Here is a 13,709-nt window from a genome sequence, read left to right on the forward strand (position 1 = left end):
TGATGTTGCCGGGAAGACGAAACAGATCTAGAAAAACGAGCAGCCTCTGAACTACGCGATACCCATTCTGCAGAAATATGAAGAACTGAAGCAGGAGACCAGACTGCATGTCTAAAAAACAATCTGATTACGAGTAAGCCAAATAGCCCACAAAAGAAAGACCAAAGTGGCTAGACTATGCCAATTCTGAGACTTCCCGTAACCAGAAATCAGCTATGTGAACCGGTGAGTAAACGAATGTACCCTCAAAGAAGTACTCTAGAGTCCCAAGGGACGATGGTCAAGAGATGAGAAACGAACGTACAATCCCTAAATAAATGCGAGGTCATTCCCAAGTGACCATGACAGAAAACACAAACGAGGTTGACTGGAAGTTCTCGGGAATGCAAAGTAGCTGAAAGAGGTAAAGCATCATGAAGTATCTTCCAGCAAAACATCCTCAACTAGGACATAAATGGCATTCCCCAAAAGCGTTTCCACCACTGACACCATAGGCTGGCGAATCAGCATCATATAAGCCGATTTAGTGGAAAACTGACCATCACGTGTAAACTTCCAGCAAACAAAATCATCCATCAGTTTTTGAGGGTGATCAGCAGATAAAATACGTAAAGTCGTAGTATTGTCGAAAAACTGATGGACCTTAGAAGTATCCCACGCGTAAGAACGCGGATCAATAATAAAAGAAACATTAGCCAGAACATCTGACTCACCTAAACTAGTTTTGAAAGAAACTGGCCCCCCAGGGGCCCAAACATTCTCGAGAAGACGAACCTGAGTCCCCGAACCTACTTTTAACGCGATCCCTAGAGCCAGAGTAGACATACTAGTCAAAAGACCTCTACAGCCCGACGAAGAACGTGAAACCCGACTTGGCTCGAAAGAATGAAGGGAGGAATACTTCGTCAATAACATACGTGAAACTAAGAGCTGAGGATGCCGATGTATACGCCAACTCTACTTGGCAAGCAGGCAGAATTAAAGCTCTGTAAACTACGAACGCCTAGCCCGCCTAAACCTTTAGGAAGATAAAGTAGATAAGCAGAGCGAAGGGCCATCCCCCGAGACGAAGATAAGGAACGCCACCAGAAATGAGCAACCATTCGATGTTAACAGATCGAGGAAGGGATCAGATACACAGACAAAATATGGTTGAACGAAGCAACAAGAACTGAATTAATAATCACCAACTTAGCTGCAGAAGAAAGTCGAAGAGAGGCGAAATCTGAAAGGTGCTTTGACACTTTATCCACCAGGAAGCGAAATTCCGAAACCTTACTTCTCCCCAAATCAACCGGCAATCCCAAATAAGAATCCAAACAATCCCTACATTTAAGCCTTAAACTACGAGCTAGATAATCTTGGTAATCTGAAGGAGTATTTTGGCTTAATTAAACAAATGACTTCAACAAATTGACCATATACCACAAAAATATGAAAGAAGGACCATCAGATTATCACAAGCAGATGGAGACACCTGCTGGAAGAACAGTAGGGAATCATTCGCAAAGAAAAACTATAATATAGAAGGCGCTCCCGTGAAATACAAATTCCTTTGAGCAATGACTGCTCCTCCGCACTACATAAAATAGTGAAAAGAACTTCCACAGAGAGAACAAACAAGTACGAAGAAAGCGAATCACCCTGCCGAAGACCACATTGTGGGAGAAAGGTGGAAAACGGATCCCCATTGACCAACACTTGATAAGAGACCGTAGAGACGCACTTGTGTATAATATGAATCCAGTACGGAGGAAAGCTAAAGACCTTTAAGACATGAAGTAAAAGTTCATAGTGAACCCGATCATCGGCCTTATTCATGTCTAATTTCAAAGCAGCATAGAACCGTTTCCTAGCCCTTGAAGCATTCATGAATGAGAGAAGTTCATGATTGTCTTTATGATTGTCTTTATTTCGTCCTAAAGACAATCATAGTTAATTAAGAGTATTTTCACCTACCGAAGGAACAAACTACCAAAAAAGTTGTAGAAAATTCTTTACGTCAAGCATATCAGATTATAATCACAATAAGAAATTCCATGTCACCGTATAACTAAAGATGGCACTAAACCGGCCCAACCCGAGGCCCAACATGAAAAAAGCATGGCACGACAAGAGCATAAAAAAGCACGGCATGGTACTGTGTGTGTGGGCCTTGGGCCACCTTTATTTGGGAAAAGCACGATAAGGAACGCCACGACCAGGCCTGACATGATAAAGCGTGCTAAAATCAATGCAATTTTGCTTAGGCACGCAAGCCTGCCACGACCCTACACGATAACACGTGGACCTGGGCCGTGTACGGGCCAATCTTTTGAAAACTTATGCTTTCTAGTTCTAGTAGCAATTCCTGTCTCTGCTTCTAAAGTAATACGAGGCCCTCGATTTGGCCGGCACGAAACTTGTGGGTCGAGCCATGGGTCGGGCCTAACCAATCCCAAAGCACGTGGGTCTAGCATGAGACAGTACCCGCCACGGCCCAGAGCCATCTTTACGTAAAATCCAGTATTGAGAGAAGACTTTCCTAACTTTTATAACGTCGAGACATAGGACTGTACTATAAGGTATGCAACATAGTTGCCTTTACAATATGGGTAACTAAGGATTCACTTGAGGCCGTGGGAAATATACGCCTAACTATGATAGGTTTATCCATTTATACCAAAATATGTGATTTTTAATACAAAAATGTGCTTGTTTGGCACTATGATAAATCTATCACAGTCCATGAGCACAAATTCTTAGCTACACACTTATGTAGTTAAGCTAGCTGTAATAACCCTATATATGAACATATAGTACTTCAAAAACAAACATACGTTTTTTTGCTCCTTTCTTTATATTTACCCCTCTCTCTTCTTCTTCGTTACCTCCATTATTTTTCTCTCTCTGTTTTCTTCTCCCCTCTTTATATTTACCTCTTTCTCTTTCTTCTTCCTTACCTCCATTAATTTTCTCTCTTTGTTTTCTTCTCTATTCTAAATTTTCTCTCTCCTCTTTCTTTTTTCTTTCCTTATAAGTAAATTTTTTTCTTACCTCACTTTCCTTCAATTTGTAACCTTCTTTATCCTCCTATTTTGAATATTCTCCAATTCCTCACCATTGTAGCATTCTCCATCATTTTCGTCGCAATCGTCACCATTTTCTTTTTCCTCGGTTTTCTACAATATTATGTATTTGGTTGTTATTCAAAAGAGATCATCAATGCAGGTTAGTTTTTGTATTGTTGATTTTTAATCAATTTTAATTAGGTTAGATTTGGGCTAAAATTGTAATTGATTTTTCTGATTTTATAATTAGTGAATTTTACAATTTGATGAATTTTAATTAACATTTTAATGAATCTAGTACTGATTTTTGAATATTTAATGAATATTAATTTAATTAATGAGTTTTTGTGATGAGTTATTGAATTGCTGCATCTTTAATTTGTTTGTTATAATGAATTTCGGTTTTTTGATTAAGTTGCTAATATTTGTGCATAATTTTTGGAAGAAAAAAAAAATAAACACAGTGTACTTTAAAATTGAACATTTAGTACAAAATGAACATTTAGTACTTAAAAACTGACATATTTTAATGATTCATTTTATCTTTATTTTTCGTTAATAATTATATACAATGAATTTGAATTTATATGAATATAAGAAAATCATGTTCATTTTTAATATACTAAATGTTCATAATTTTTTTTCATGTGTTCGCTTTTTTATACTAAATGTTCATTTTTTTTAATATATTCATATATTTTTATAAAATGTTCATTTTATTTGGTGTGGTCTAGCTATTCTATTATTGTATGATAAATGTTCATTTTTAATATGCTAATGTTCATAATTATTTTTGACATGTTCATTTTTTATTAACAAATGTTCTTTTTTTTATTATTTTTTTTACATGTTCATAATTATTTTTACACTAAATATTCATTTTTAAGGTTGTGCCCACCAATTTTATGATTATCATGTTAATTTTTAATATTAAATTATCATTTTTTTTACATGTTCACTTTTTAAATACTGAATGTTCAATTTTTTTTTAATGTGTTCATTTTTTATTACTGAATGTTTATTTATTTTTACATGTTCATAATTTTTTACTACATGTTCATTTTATAGGTACAGGTGCAGCTAAGACTAATTGGTGCATGAGCATCAATTGATCGATAATTCTGAAGGACACATCGTTAGTAAAGCGACAATTTTAGCATATTACTCGTATTAGTGAATTGGCATGCAAATTTAGTGCTGTGCAAATCATTTAGTTGCGCCGGCAACAAACGTGAACTTAACTAGTTGCCCGCAGGCCGTAGCAGCAAAAAAAAAAAAAAAAAAAAAAAAAAAAAAAAAAAAAAAAAAAAACAGCACATACAAAAGTATATATTAAATAAACTGTAAAACATGCACATCATAAGATACACGTATACCTTGAAAAAACGTTAACATATTAGCTTCGTACAAGTCTTATAAATAACAAGTCAAAGAATATTGTATGTAGTGTACGAAATAAAAGTACATAAAATTTTTAAGGTTGAAAAACAAAGGTTTAAAAATCTCACAGCAATGACTTCTTATTCTAATGTCTTCTTAGACACCATTGTTGTTATTGCATTTCTAGGTATTATTGCGTCTGTTAACGGCGACATTAGCGTAGATATGCCAGTATTTGCCCCAGAAAGAGATGATATTAAGGTTCGAGGCACCATCTTCTGCGTAAACAACAATGATTGGAATCATTGGATTCCGCTTGAAGGTAAATAACGCGAGTTCTTGCATAACGCCATAACATATTCACAATGTTTATGTTAATCTTCTTACTATATCCATGTAGCGTTAATAATTATCAGTAATAATCGATATGTTTATTCTTATTTGATGCACGTTATCTGAAAAGTATTTTTAAAATCAATTCTATTGATTGGTAATAATATTCAAGTCATTTCACTAGTCCAAAGAGGTCCATCTCAAAACCTTAATGGGAGCTAGACACTCGAATGTGTTGTTTGAGGACGCTATACTTCAACACATAACGTTGTAAGATAGATTTTTAATAATTAAAATTGATGATACATAGAAATTGTGGAAAATTGACAGGGGCTAGAGTAGAGGTGTACTGACCCTGGTTCCGTATCAAGTCAACAGTGACGGATAATGAAGGTTTCTTCCTCGTCAACTTGCCATACAAACGTGTCAGCGAGGACTGCAAAGTGTACCTTGACAGCCCCGGTCGTGGCGAACACGACTGCATTTTCCCAACTGATACTAACAATGGCACCTCTGGTGCTCCTATAGCTAAATCTAATGAGCACCCTGGCCTCTTCGAAGTTGGACCTTTTGTCTACGTAAACACCCTATAAGTTTAATTTATTGGCTCAAGCAATTGCAACAGGATTTCTAATAGGAATTATGATCATGATTTTGAAGTCGTTCTTCCAATGATCATCCCTTTTAATATTGAGATTAATGAAGTTTATCTTCATGTGTCTTGGATTGTACTTTTTTGGACATTGTTTCAATGAGGCATTCTAGGCACCTATCAAGAATGTGAAACAAATGTTCTATTCCATACTATACCTCATCCTTAACCTTCACGGTATTTGCAAGTTAGACACTTTGAAAGCGAAGGGAGGGATCTCTAATTCCCTACCCCCAAATTGTTCCTTGTGGGGATTAAACCCCAACGTCAAGGTTGGACAGTACAATCTTTCCTACTAGCTTGGTTGAAATAAATAAAATATCATACTGTAATATTTAAAATGAAATATTGTACCTAATTTGGTGATATGGCAAGACTTGATTAGACTTTATACAAGAGAGCAAACTCAAATAAAACTAATACAAACATCGGGTTAGAGGCAAATACAAAGCATTCACAAAACACGACATTATTAGAAAGTAGATGTACAGTACAGGAAGAACTTCCACACCAACAAGCTATTAGCACGATTTTATATAAAATCTCTCCGATCTATCTTAAAATCCTAAATCAATATGCAATTCCAAAACATGACGTTAAAAGATTGACACCCTTGCAAGAATATTTATACAGTTGACAAAGATTAGACAATTCAAACTCACATTCACACAGCTAGACTTAAATAGCATTTCACCTATGCCATTGAAGGAACAAACTGCCAAAAAAGTTGCAGAAAATTCTTTATGGCAAGCCTACCAAATTATATTCACAGCAAGAAATTCAAGAAAGGATTATGTTACCGAAAAACCCACTCCCAGTAGAACAGCATCCAACTCGACACTGAGACAATGGACTAACACTAACCAATCACAACGAAGATTAATCTGCAAGGTAAGTCATGTAGTTGCCTTTTGAACATGGTAGCTGAGGGCATGTAAATCATATGCTACCATAACTACTTGTCAGTGAGCCAGCTGATCAATACTTATGAAGGATACATCGTTCATATAATGCAAGGACTTGGTTCTTGCTAGGATTTGCCAGCTTCAGCAGCTGAGCACCAAAATTATGATTTACCAGTTCTTGCTTTAGTTTCTGAACGGTAAACTTGGTATAATCTTCTGAATTTATTTGTTCAACAACATCTTCATCACTCCCAAAAACCAGATGGACATCTTCTGGTGATGCTGTTTGACGAAAAGGGCTGCCAATGCTCTTAAGCTTCTTCTTGACTCGAGTAATAAGTCTATCATCCTCAGCAGAATCAACCTTCATTTCAATGGCCTCCACATTTGAACGTTTTCCATTAGATTTACTAGCCTCGAGCTTAGCTTCCAAGGCTGATTCATTAAAACGAACAGAAGCCAATTCCTGTTGTACTAGATCAAGCTTACCCTGGGTGGTCTGCAGCTGAACAGAGAGAGCTTCAGCCCTACGATTGGCTTCTGCTCGAGCACTACGCTCTGTTTCAAGTAATTCATTAAGTACTTGAACAGTGCTGGATCTTTCAGCATTGTTCAACTTCATTCGAGATTCTATCTCCTTCTCTCTTTCTTCAACTCTAGCCTCCAGCAATATCACTTTAGATTTTGCATCCATTTCTGATGCACGTATTCTACTAAGTTCATCAGCTAGATCCTTTTTCTGCCTCTCCAAATTCTCAATCTGCCTCTCTGCCTTCTCAATATGAGCCAATCTTTCCATGTATATTTTCTGAATATCACTTTTTTCCTTTAGAGCAATTTCTGCTTCTGCTCGTGCTTGATCAGCAACCTCAACAGCTTTCCTGGATTCTATTTCAGCAGTTTTACATCTCTCTTGTAGCTCATCAATCATCATGAATTCAGGTTGATATTTCTCCTCCAGATAAGTTTTTTCCTGCTCAAGTATCTTTGACTGTCTCTCAAATGATTTTGCTTTCGCATTTGCAGCTTCTAACTCCTCTTCCAGCACCTTTATCTTGTTTTTTAAATCTGATACTTCCATATCATAGTTGATGACTCTTGACTCAGCAGCCTACAAAAGTTGAGAAAACAATAAATCAAACTATTAAAAATCAGCTACATGTCAATACAATTGCACAACATTACAATAATTTAAAGGAGAAAAGAAAGAGTAGGCCATGAAAGGCGTGCCCAATTCAGTCTAGAACAGAGGATTCATCAAGTACTCCATTACACTTTAGAAATCATCACAATGGTAGGTTTTTAATGAGCATTGCTTTTCACAAGCTAAGCGTGGATGTCAAATAGCTTAGTTGGTAAAAGTCTTGGGGGGGTAATACCCAAGACTTGAGATCAAATCCAATCTACATTGTTGCCCTTGCGGCTCTTTCTACCAAAAGAAAAAAAAAAAAAAAAAAAAAAAAAAAGCTACTTATCAGCGACTTGTTTTTGCTTCACTATAAAATTTCTTTTAACTATTCATGTCAAGTTGGACTGTATCTGACAAAGAAAAGCCAGCAGAAAGGTATTTGTTTCTCTGATTCTTGTAATTTTCACTTATCCTTCACTTCAAATTTATAGTGAGTCTTGGTCAATAGAAATTAGCTTCATTACAGGCCAGATTTAGTCCATTATCAATCCCCTTGAAGGAAAAAGTCAACACAAACAAATAAAGTAAAGAGATGATATCTGGGATGTAAAACTTAAACAGCTATCAGTACTCTTTTCATAGTAGTTATGAAAATTAAAACCTTATTTATGGTAAAACCTTATTTATGGTACAATAATAATATACTTCAATCATTAGGTTTGAATCCATGGCCCATCATCATTCACCAATAATATGCTAAATATGAAAGCAAAACAAACAAGAATATGAAGGTTCAAAATACTAACACTAGAGCACATTGAAACTGCATGAGTATTAATTGATTCTATTATTGTGGTCACTTATACTTGATATCTACTGAAGGCTGAAAAAATTTCTATGATCACACAGCAAGGCATATACTCACCTTTAACCCCAGCTGTAAAGTTGTTAGCTGTTGTTCAACCTGGTCCACCTTCGCCATCTTTTCCTTGAGCTCTTCCTCCTGAATTTTATTTGCAAATAAATAAATAAATAAAATAACAAAAAACCTCCTTTGCACTACCTCCATTCCTGCAAAATATTTACGCTTTCCGTTTTAGTTCGTTCCCGACAGTTGTTTACACTTCTGCTTTAAACAACATAACCATATTTACACGATTCCATCTCTTTCCTAGTTTTTTCCTACTATTTCCTTACACTAACACTTACTTTATCCACCTTTTGCTTTCCAACCACTCACCATATCAACGCTGTTTCTCCAATTACCTTGATTTGTTTGGAAATAGTAATGGTAAAGATCCTTTGGGAACAGAGGTGAGGTAGAATATCTCTAGTACAGGAATCTCATAACTATGAGCAAAGGAATTTGTGACAACTCCTATGTGACAGACTCTCAAGCCAGAGCTAAGATAGAAAGGAGGTTAACAAATTTAAATAAAGAGTTGCAGAGTATGTCATACCTTTACAGCCAAAGTCTTGACAAATTCAGCTCTTAACATATCTTCCCTTAATTGCATATTCTTATTTGTTGTTTCTTGCACAACAGCTGTCTTTCCAAGGGCTGATTTTGCGTCCTTGGCAGCAAAATCATACTTCCGTTTCCACTCCTCAGCTTCTTCTTTTGCAGACTGAGCTTGTTCCCGAAGAGCAGCCAGACTTGCTTCAGCAGCGCTAGCCCTAGATTTAAGAACACCAATTTCTGCAGAAGCTTCATCCTCTTCAGCCTTCTGCTTCAATAAGATATCTTCATATTTCTTTTTCCATTCAGAAGATTCCTTCTTGACTGAATCCAGCGTTTTTGATAAGCTGGAATACCTCTCGTCCAAAGAGCTATATTTACTTTGTAAGTTAGATACTTGGTTTGTATAATCATCAGCAATTTTCCTCTTGTCACTTAGAGCATCATCATAGCGCTTCAGGTACTCAGACTTTTGCTTCTCGCTTGCTTCTAATTTCTTGGTGAGCAAAACCACATTTTCTTCAAGGGACTGGCACTTCAGTTTAAGAGCACTTCGCTCCGTTCCAACCTTATCAAGTTGCTTTCTAGCAACTTCAGCTATTAGATCTTCAAAACTGGGAAAATTTACACACCATTAGATAAATCATTACCACGGGAGAAGAAAGCATATAATTAAAAACCAACACTGACCTTCTCTGAAGGAAAACAGCCTTCTTTTCTTCCTTCCCAGGGCCATAACATGATGCTTCATACTCAGACAAAAGATCATCAAGCACCTGCGCACATAAGCCACAATGTTCAAGAAATAACCGGACCTGCAGTTCTGTTTATTTTGGATTTATTGAGTTACCCATATATATCTAACATGAAAAGGAGTACATTGCCCAAGATATTTGTTGATTTGTGGCATAGTGATTTGTGTACATTAACATTTATTAGTTAAGCATTAGTCAGAACAAGCAATGCCTATCATATACCAATTTAAATAGGAAAATTTGTCAGAAAAAACCTATTATAACACTCTTTTTGTCAGAAAAAACCTTTTAAAAAAATTTTGGCCAAAAGAAACCTGTTTCAAAATTTTTTTTGTTGAAGACAACCAAAACCTCTAATTAGCCCCTAATTACCCCTAATTATAATTAAATCTTATTTAATTAATTAAAAATCATAAATAAATTGATAAATTAAAAAAAAAGAACATACACCACCCCCATACCCCATCACCAGCTGCCACCCCCCTGGTAGCAACCGCCCCCACCCCCGCCGGCCACCAAAACCCCCCGCGCCGGCAAAGTCCCTCCCCCTTACCCCTCCTATTCCTTTGAACCACCACCGCGACCACCCACCCATCACTAAACCCTAACCCCAAAAACTCCCACCCCCCTCTCTACCACCACCACAAAACGGCCACCGCTCCATTTCCCACACCCTGAAACGACAAGGGGAGGTCATTTATGGGTGTGGAAAAAGGAGGGGGTTGTTTATGGTTGTGGAAATGAGGGGTGGAATTTTCGGGTTTGGGTTTAGTAAGGGGGGTGGGTGGGCGTGGCGGGTGAAAGGGAGGGGGTTGGGTCTCTGGTCGTCGCGGTGGGTGAAAGGGAGAGGGCTGGGTCTCCTGTCGGCGTAGTGGAGGGGGTTGAGCTGTGTCGGCCAGCTTTAGGAGAGGAGGCTTGGTCGGTGTCGGAGTTGGGTGGTGGTTCTAGGGAAGAAGAGGGTGACGCAAGGTGGGCGCAGGGCGGGGGTTTGCTGGTGCGAGGGGTAGGGATTCTGTTTGCCGGCAGGGGTGAGGGTGGGGGTGGCTGCTACCAGGGGAGGTGGAAGGGGGAGGGTGGCAGGTGGTGATGGGGTTGGGGGGTGGTTTAAGTTTTTTTTTTTTTAATTTATCAATTTATTTGTTATTTCTAAATAATTAAATAAGATTTAGTAGTTAATTAGGGGTAATCAGGGGCTAATTAGGTTAATTAGAGGTTTTGGTTGTCTTCAACAAAAAAATTTTAGAAACAGGTTTCTTTTGGCCAAAAAATTTTTAAAAGGTTTTTTCTGACAAAAAGAGGGTTATAATAGGTTTTTTCCGACAAATTTTCCATTTAAATATAAAGAAAGATACGTTGAACAAGATTACAGTATATATGATAATATTGATTATATATATCAGTTCAGATCACAATTTATACTGAAGAGACACAAATACAAGGTATTACTGTTGAGCATTATGTCATTATTTTCTGTTTAGCTGTTCTTAATACAGAATTACTGTCAGCATCCATAGCCAAAAAAATAAATAAATTCCATTGCTAGATGGAAGCCCTATAATTGCTAGTGCTTCTCCCATAAGCTTCTCTCCTCACGTCAATCAAGTACTCAGTAACCTAGGTATGTAGGGGGGGGGAGGGGGGGAGGAGGTCTGCTATGATCATCCACAAAGATTTTCTTCCTCCATTTACATCTAACCAATTCTACATGCTCTCGCAAAGCCACTATATTCATGTCATTGTATACTCCTTTTACGGAAAGATGTTTCTTTGACCACAGTTGAGAAATGGCATCTGTGGTCAAAGAAACATCTTTCTGGAAATTTCCCCAATTTCCTTGTTCCTAAAGCATCTGGAAATTTGCAAATGGACCTTACAATAACAAGAATTTAAGGAAAGATTTCTAACCTTAAGCACTTGAACTAGTTCTGCATTAGGGACAAGGCAAGCTGTTCTTAGTTGTTTTTCCATATTTTGAATTGCAGTTGAACATTGTATATCTGCCTCCATGTATGTATTTTTCCTATAATTCTGCATTAGAAAATATATAACAAAGAGCTATGTGAAGGAAAGCAATCATGGTAAGTAGTAACTGAAAACTGAGAAATATTAAAACATTGAGAGCTTGGAAGGAACCCTGCATTCAACGGAGTAAAGCTTTAATTCTGCAAATATCAATGAACCAAAACAAACTTTAACTACCTCAAATTCCTTCCTACAATAATTCTGCAGAAGCATCTCATATTTCTGCCTTGCTGAACCAGCTCCTACAGCATTTGAATTATATATGCTCAAAGCATTTTGCACTGCATCTTCATGGGCCTCTCTAAGTGCTGCCTACAAAACAAGGCATAAGAATATAAATAGAAATAAAACAATAATACAAAAGTACAATACAGGAAAGACCCTTACTTCCTCAGGTGGCTTTGACTTGTCAAAGGAAGATGTATATTCTTCAGAAGCTCTGTTGAATGCTTTTCTGCATTCAGTTTCTTCAACACTCTGAAAAAAAAAAAGAAAGAAAGAAAGAAATTAATCTTTTGCACGAAACAAAGTCGAATTATAAAGGTTTAAATCCTATACTAAGGCAGAAATGTAACTAAACCAGGCAACTCAAAGACAAGAAAAGAACTTTTGAAACTTCCCCAATTTCCTTGTTCCTAAAGCATATATCTTGAGATAAACGAGCATCTATTCCGGATTTTACCCAATTCTCACCAACAAATAGTATAGCGTGTATACCGAGTTCAGGTCATTACCATTTTTATCAGCCTGAACACAAACGAAATTTCATTCAGTTTCTTGTTATTACTTTCACCATTCCTCAACGTCCTTCAGCTTAACCAAATATTATTATTCCTAGTTATATGTAATACGCATTAATGCATTATTACTATTCAATATATGCTGATTAAAAATTAATGGTAGCAATGCAACTACTAAGTACTCCCTCCGGATTTTTTAAGTAAAAAACTAGCTTCTATGCAGAGTTTAATGAGATATGTATAGGATATAAAGGTAGGGTTGTTTGTTAGAGAATTAAAAATTTAGATGTGAGATGAGAGAAATAATAAAGAGTGTAGGAACGGTGTAGGAATGGGGGCCATGTAGAGAGAAATATTTGATATGTAGCTGTAGGACCAAAAGAGAGACAGATATAATAAATAAATAAAAAAAAAATAGTAGAATGTTTCCAAAAATGGAAAGTATCACTTTTTTATAATAATAAAAAATAAAAAAAAGAGAGGTTTAAGGAAATTGTGTCCTCTATTTAAAAAAAAAAAAAAAAAAAAAAACAGCACATACAAAAGTATATATTAAATAAACTGTAAAACATGCACATCATAAGATACACGTATACCTTGAAAAAACGTTAACATATTAGCTTCGTACAAGTCTTATAAATAACAAGTCAAAGAATATTGTATGTAGTGTACGAAATAAAAGTACATAAAATTTTTAAGGTTGAAAAACAAAGGTTTAAAAATCTCACAGCAATGACTTCTTATTCTAATGTCTTCTTAGACACCATTGTTGTTATTGCATTTCTAGGTATTATTGCGTCTGTTAACGGCGACATTAGCGTAGATATGCCAGTATTTGCCCCAGAAAGAGATGATATTAAGGTTCGAGGCACCATCTTCTGCGTAAACAACAATGATTGGAATCATTGGATTCCGCTTGAAGGTAAATAACGCGAGTTCTTGCATAACGCCATAACATATTCACAATGTTTATGTTAATCTTCTTACTATATCCATGTAGCGTTAATAATTATCAGTAATAATCGATATGTTTATTCTTATTTGATGCACGTTATCTGAAAAGTATTTTTAAAATCAATTCTATTGATTGGTAATAATATTCAAGTCATTTCACTAGTCCAAAGAGGTCCATCTCAAAACCTTAATGGGAGCTAGACACTCGAATGTGTTGTTTGAGGACGCTATACTTCAACACATAACGTTGTAAGATAGATTTTTAATAATTAAAATTGATGATACATAGAAATTGTGGAAAATTGACAGGGGCTAGAGTAGAGGTGTACT

The 13,709-nt window shown here is 36.3% G+C and overlaps 2 protein-coding genes across 3 annotated transcripts; both read right to left on the reverse strand.

Moving 5' to 3' along the window:
- Positions 1-411: 411 nt before the first annotated feature.
- LOC145570936 (uncharacterized) lies at positions 412-2,489 on the reverse strand. The gene is made up of 4 exons (XM_081630052.1): positions 2,291-2,489; positions 1,478-1,919; positions 1,188-1,386; positions 412-957 (listed from the first exon to the last, which is right to left on the reverse strand). The coding sequence occupies exons 1-4, from the start codon at positions 2,487-2,489 to the stop codon at positions 412-414; spliced, it is 1,386 nt and encodes a 461-aa protein (XP_081486178.1).
- Positions 2,490-5,868: 3,379 nt separating this feature from the next.
- Positions 5,869-12,531, reverse strand: LOC145572098 (uncharacterized). 2 transcript variants are annotated; one of them, XM_081631124.1, is made up of 7 exons: positions 12,073-12,531; positions 11,863-11,993; positions 11,569-11,691; positions 9,599-9,684; positions 8,910-9,522; positions 8,375-8,452; positions 5,869-7,431 (listed from the first exon to the last, which is right to left on the reverse strand). In XM_081631124.1, exons 2-7 carry the CDS (start codon positions 11,896-11,898, stop codon positions 6,394-6,396), a joined length of 1,974 nt encoding a protein of 657 aa, XP_081487250.1. In that variant the 5' UTR covers positions 11,899-11,993; positions 12,073-12,531; the 3' UTR covers positions 5,869-6,393. The 2 variants fall into 2 exon arrangements, with proteins under 2 accessions (XP_081487250.1, XP_081487249.1); XM_081631123.1 differs by having other exon boundaries at positions 11,863-11,997.
- Positions 12,532-13,709: the final 1,178 nt, after the last annotated feature.

The sequence above is a fragment of the Chenopodium album genome, chromosome 12, assembly GCF_948465745.1.
Source record: "Chenopodium album chromosome 12, dcCheAlbu1.1, whole genome shotgun sequence".
NCBI classification, from domain to species: Eukaryota; Viridiplantae; Streptophyta; class Magnoliopsida; order Caryophyllales; family Amaranthaceae; genus Chenopodium; species Chenopodium album.

Coding starts and splice junctions, on each gene's coding strand:
- LOC145572098 (XM_081631124.1), bottom strand. CDS start 11,898: ATGCTTCTGCAGAATTATTGTAGGAAGGAATTTGAG. Junction 9,685..11,568: donor AACTAGTTCAAGTGCTTAAG/GTTAGAAATCTT, acceptor TTATGTGCGCAG/GTGCTTGATGATCTTTTGTC. Junction 8,453..8,909: donor TCAAGACTTTGGCTGTAAAG/GTATGACATACT, acceptor AATAAAATTCAG/GAGGAAGAGCTCAAGGAAAA.
- LOC145570936 (XM_081630052.1), bottom strand. CDS start 2,489: ATGGCTCTGGGCCGTGGCGGGTACTGTCTCATGCTAGACCCACGTGCT. Junction 1,387..1,477: donor CCCTACTGTTCTTCCAGCAG/GTGTCTCCATCT, acceptor TGTTTAATTAAG/CCAAAATACTCCTTCAGATT. Junction 958..1,187: donor TTTCTTCTGCAGCTAAGTTG/GTGATTATTAAT, acceptor CTTGCCAAGTAG/AGTTGGCGTATACATCGGCA.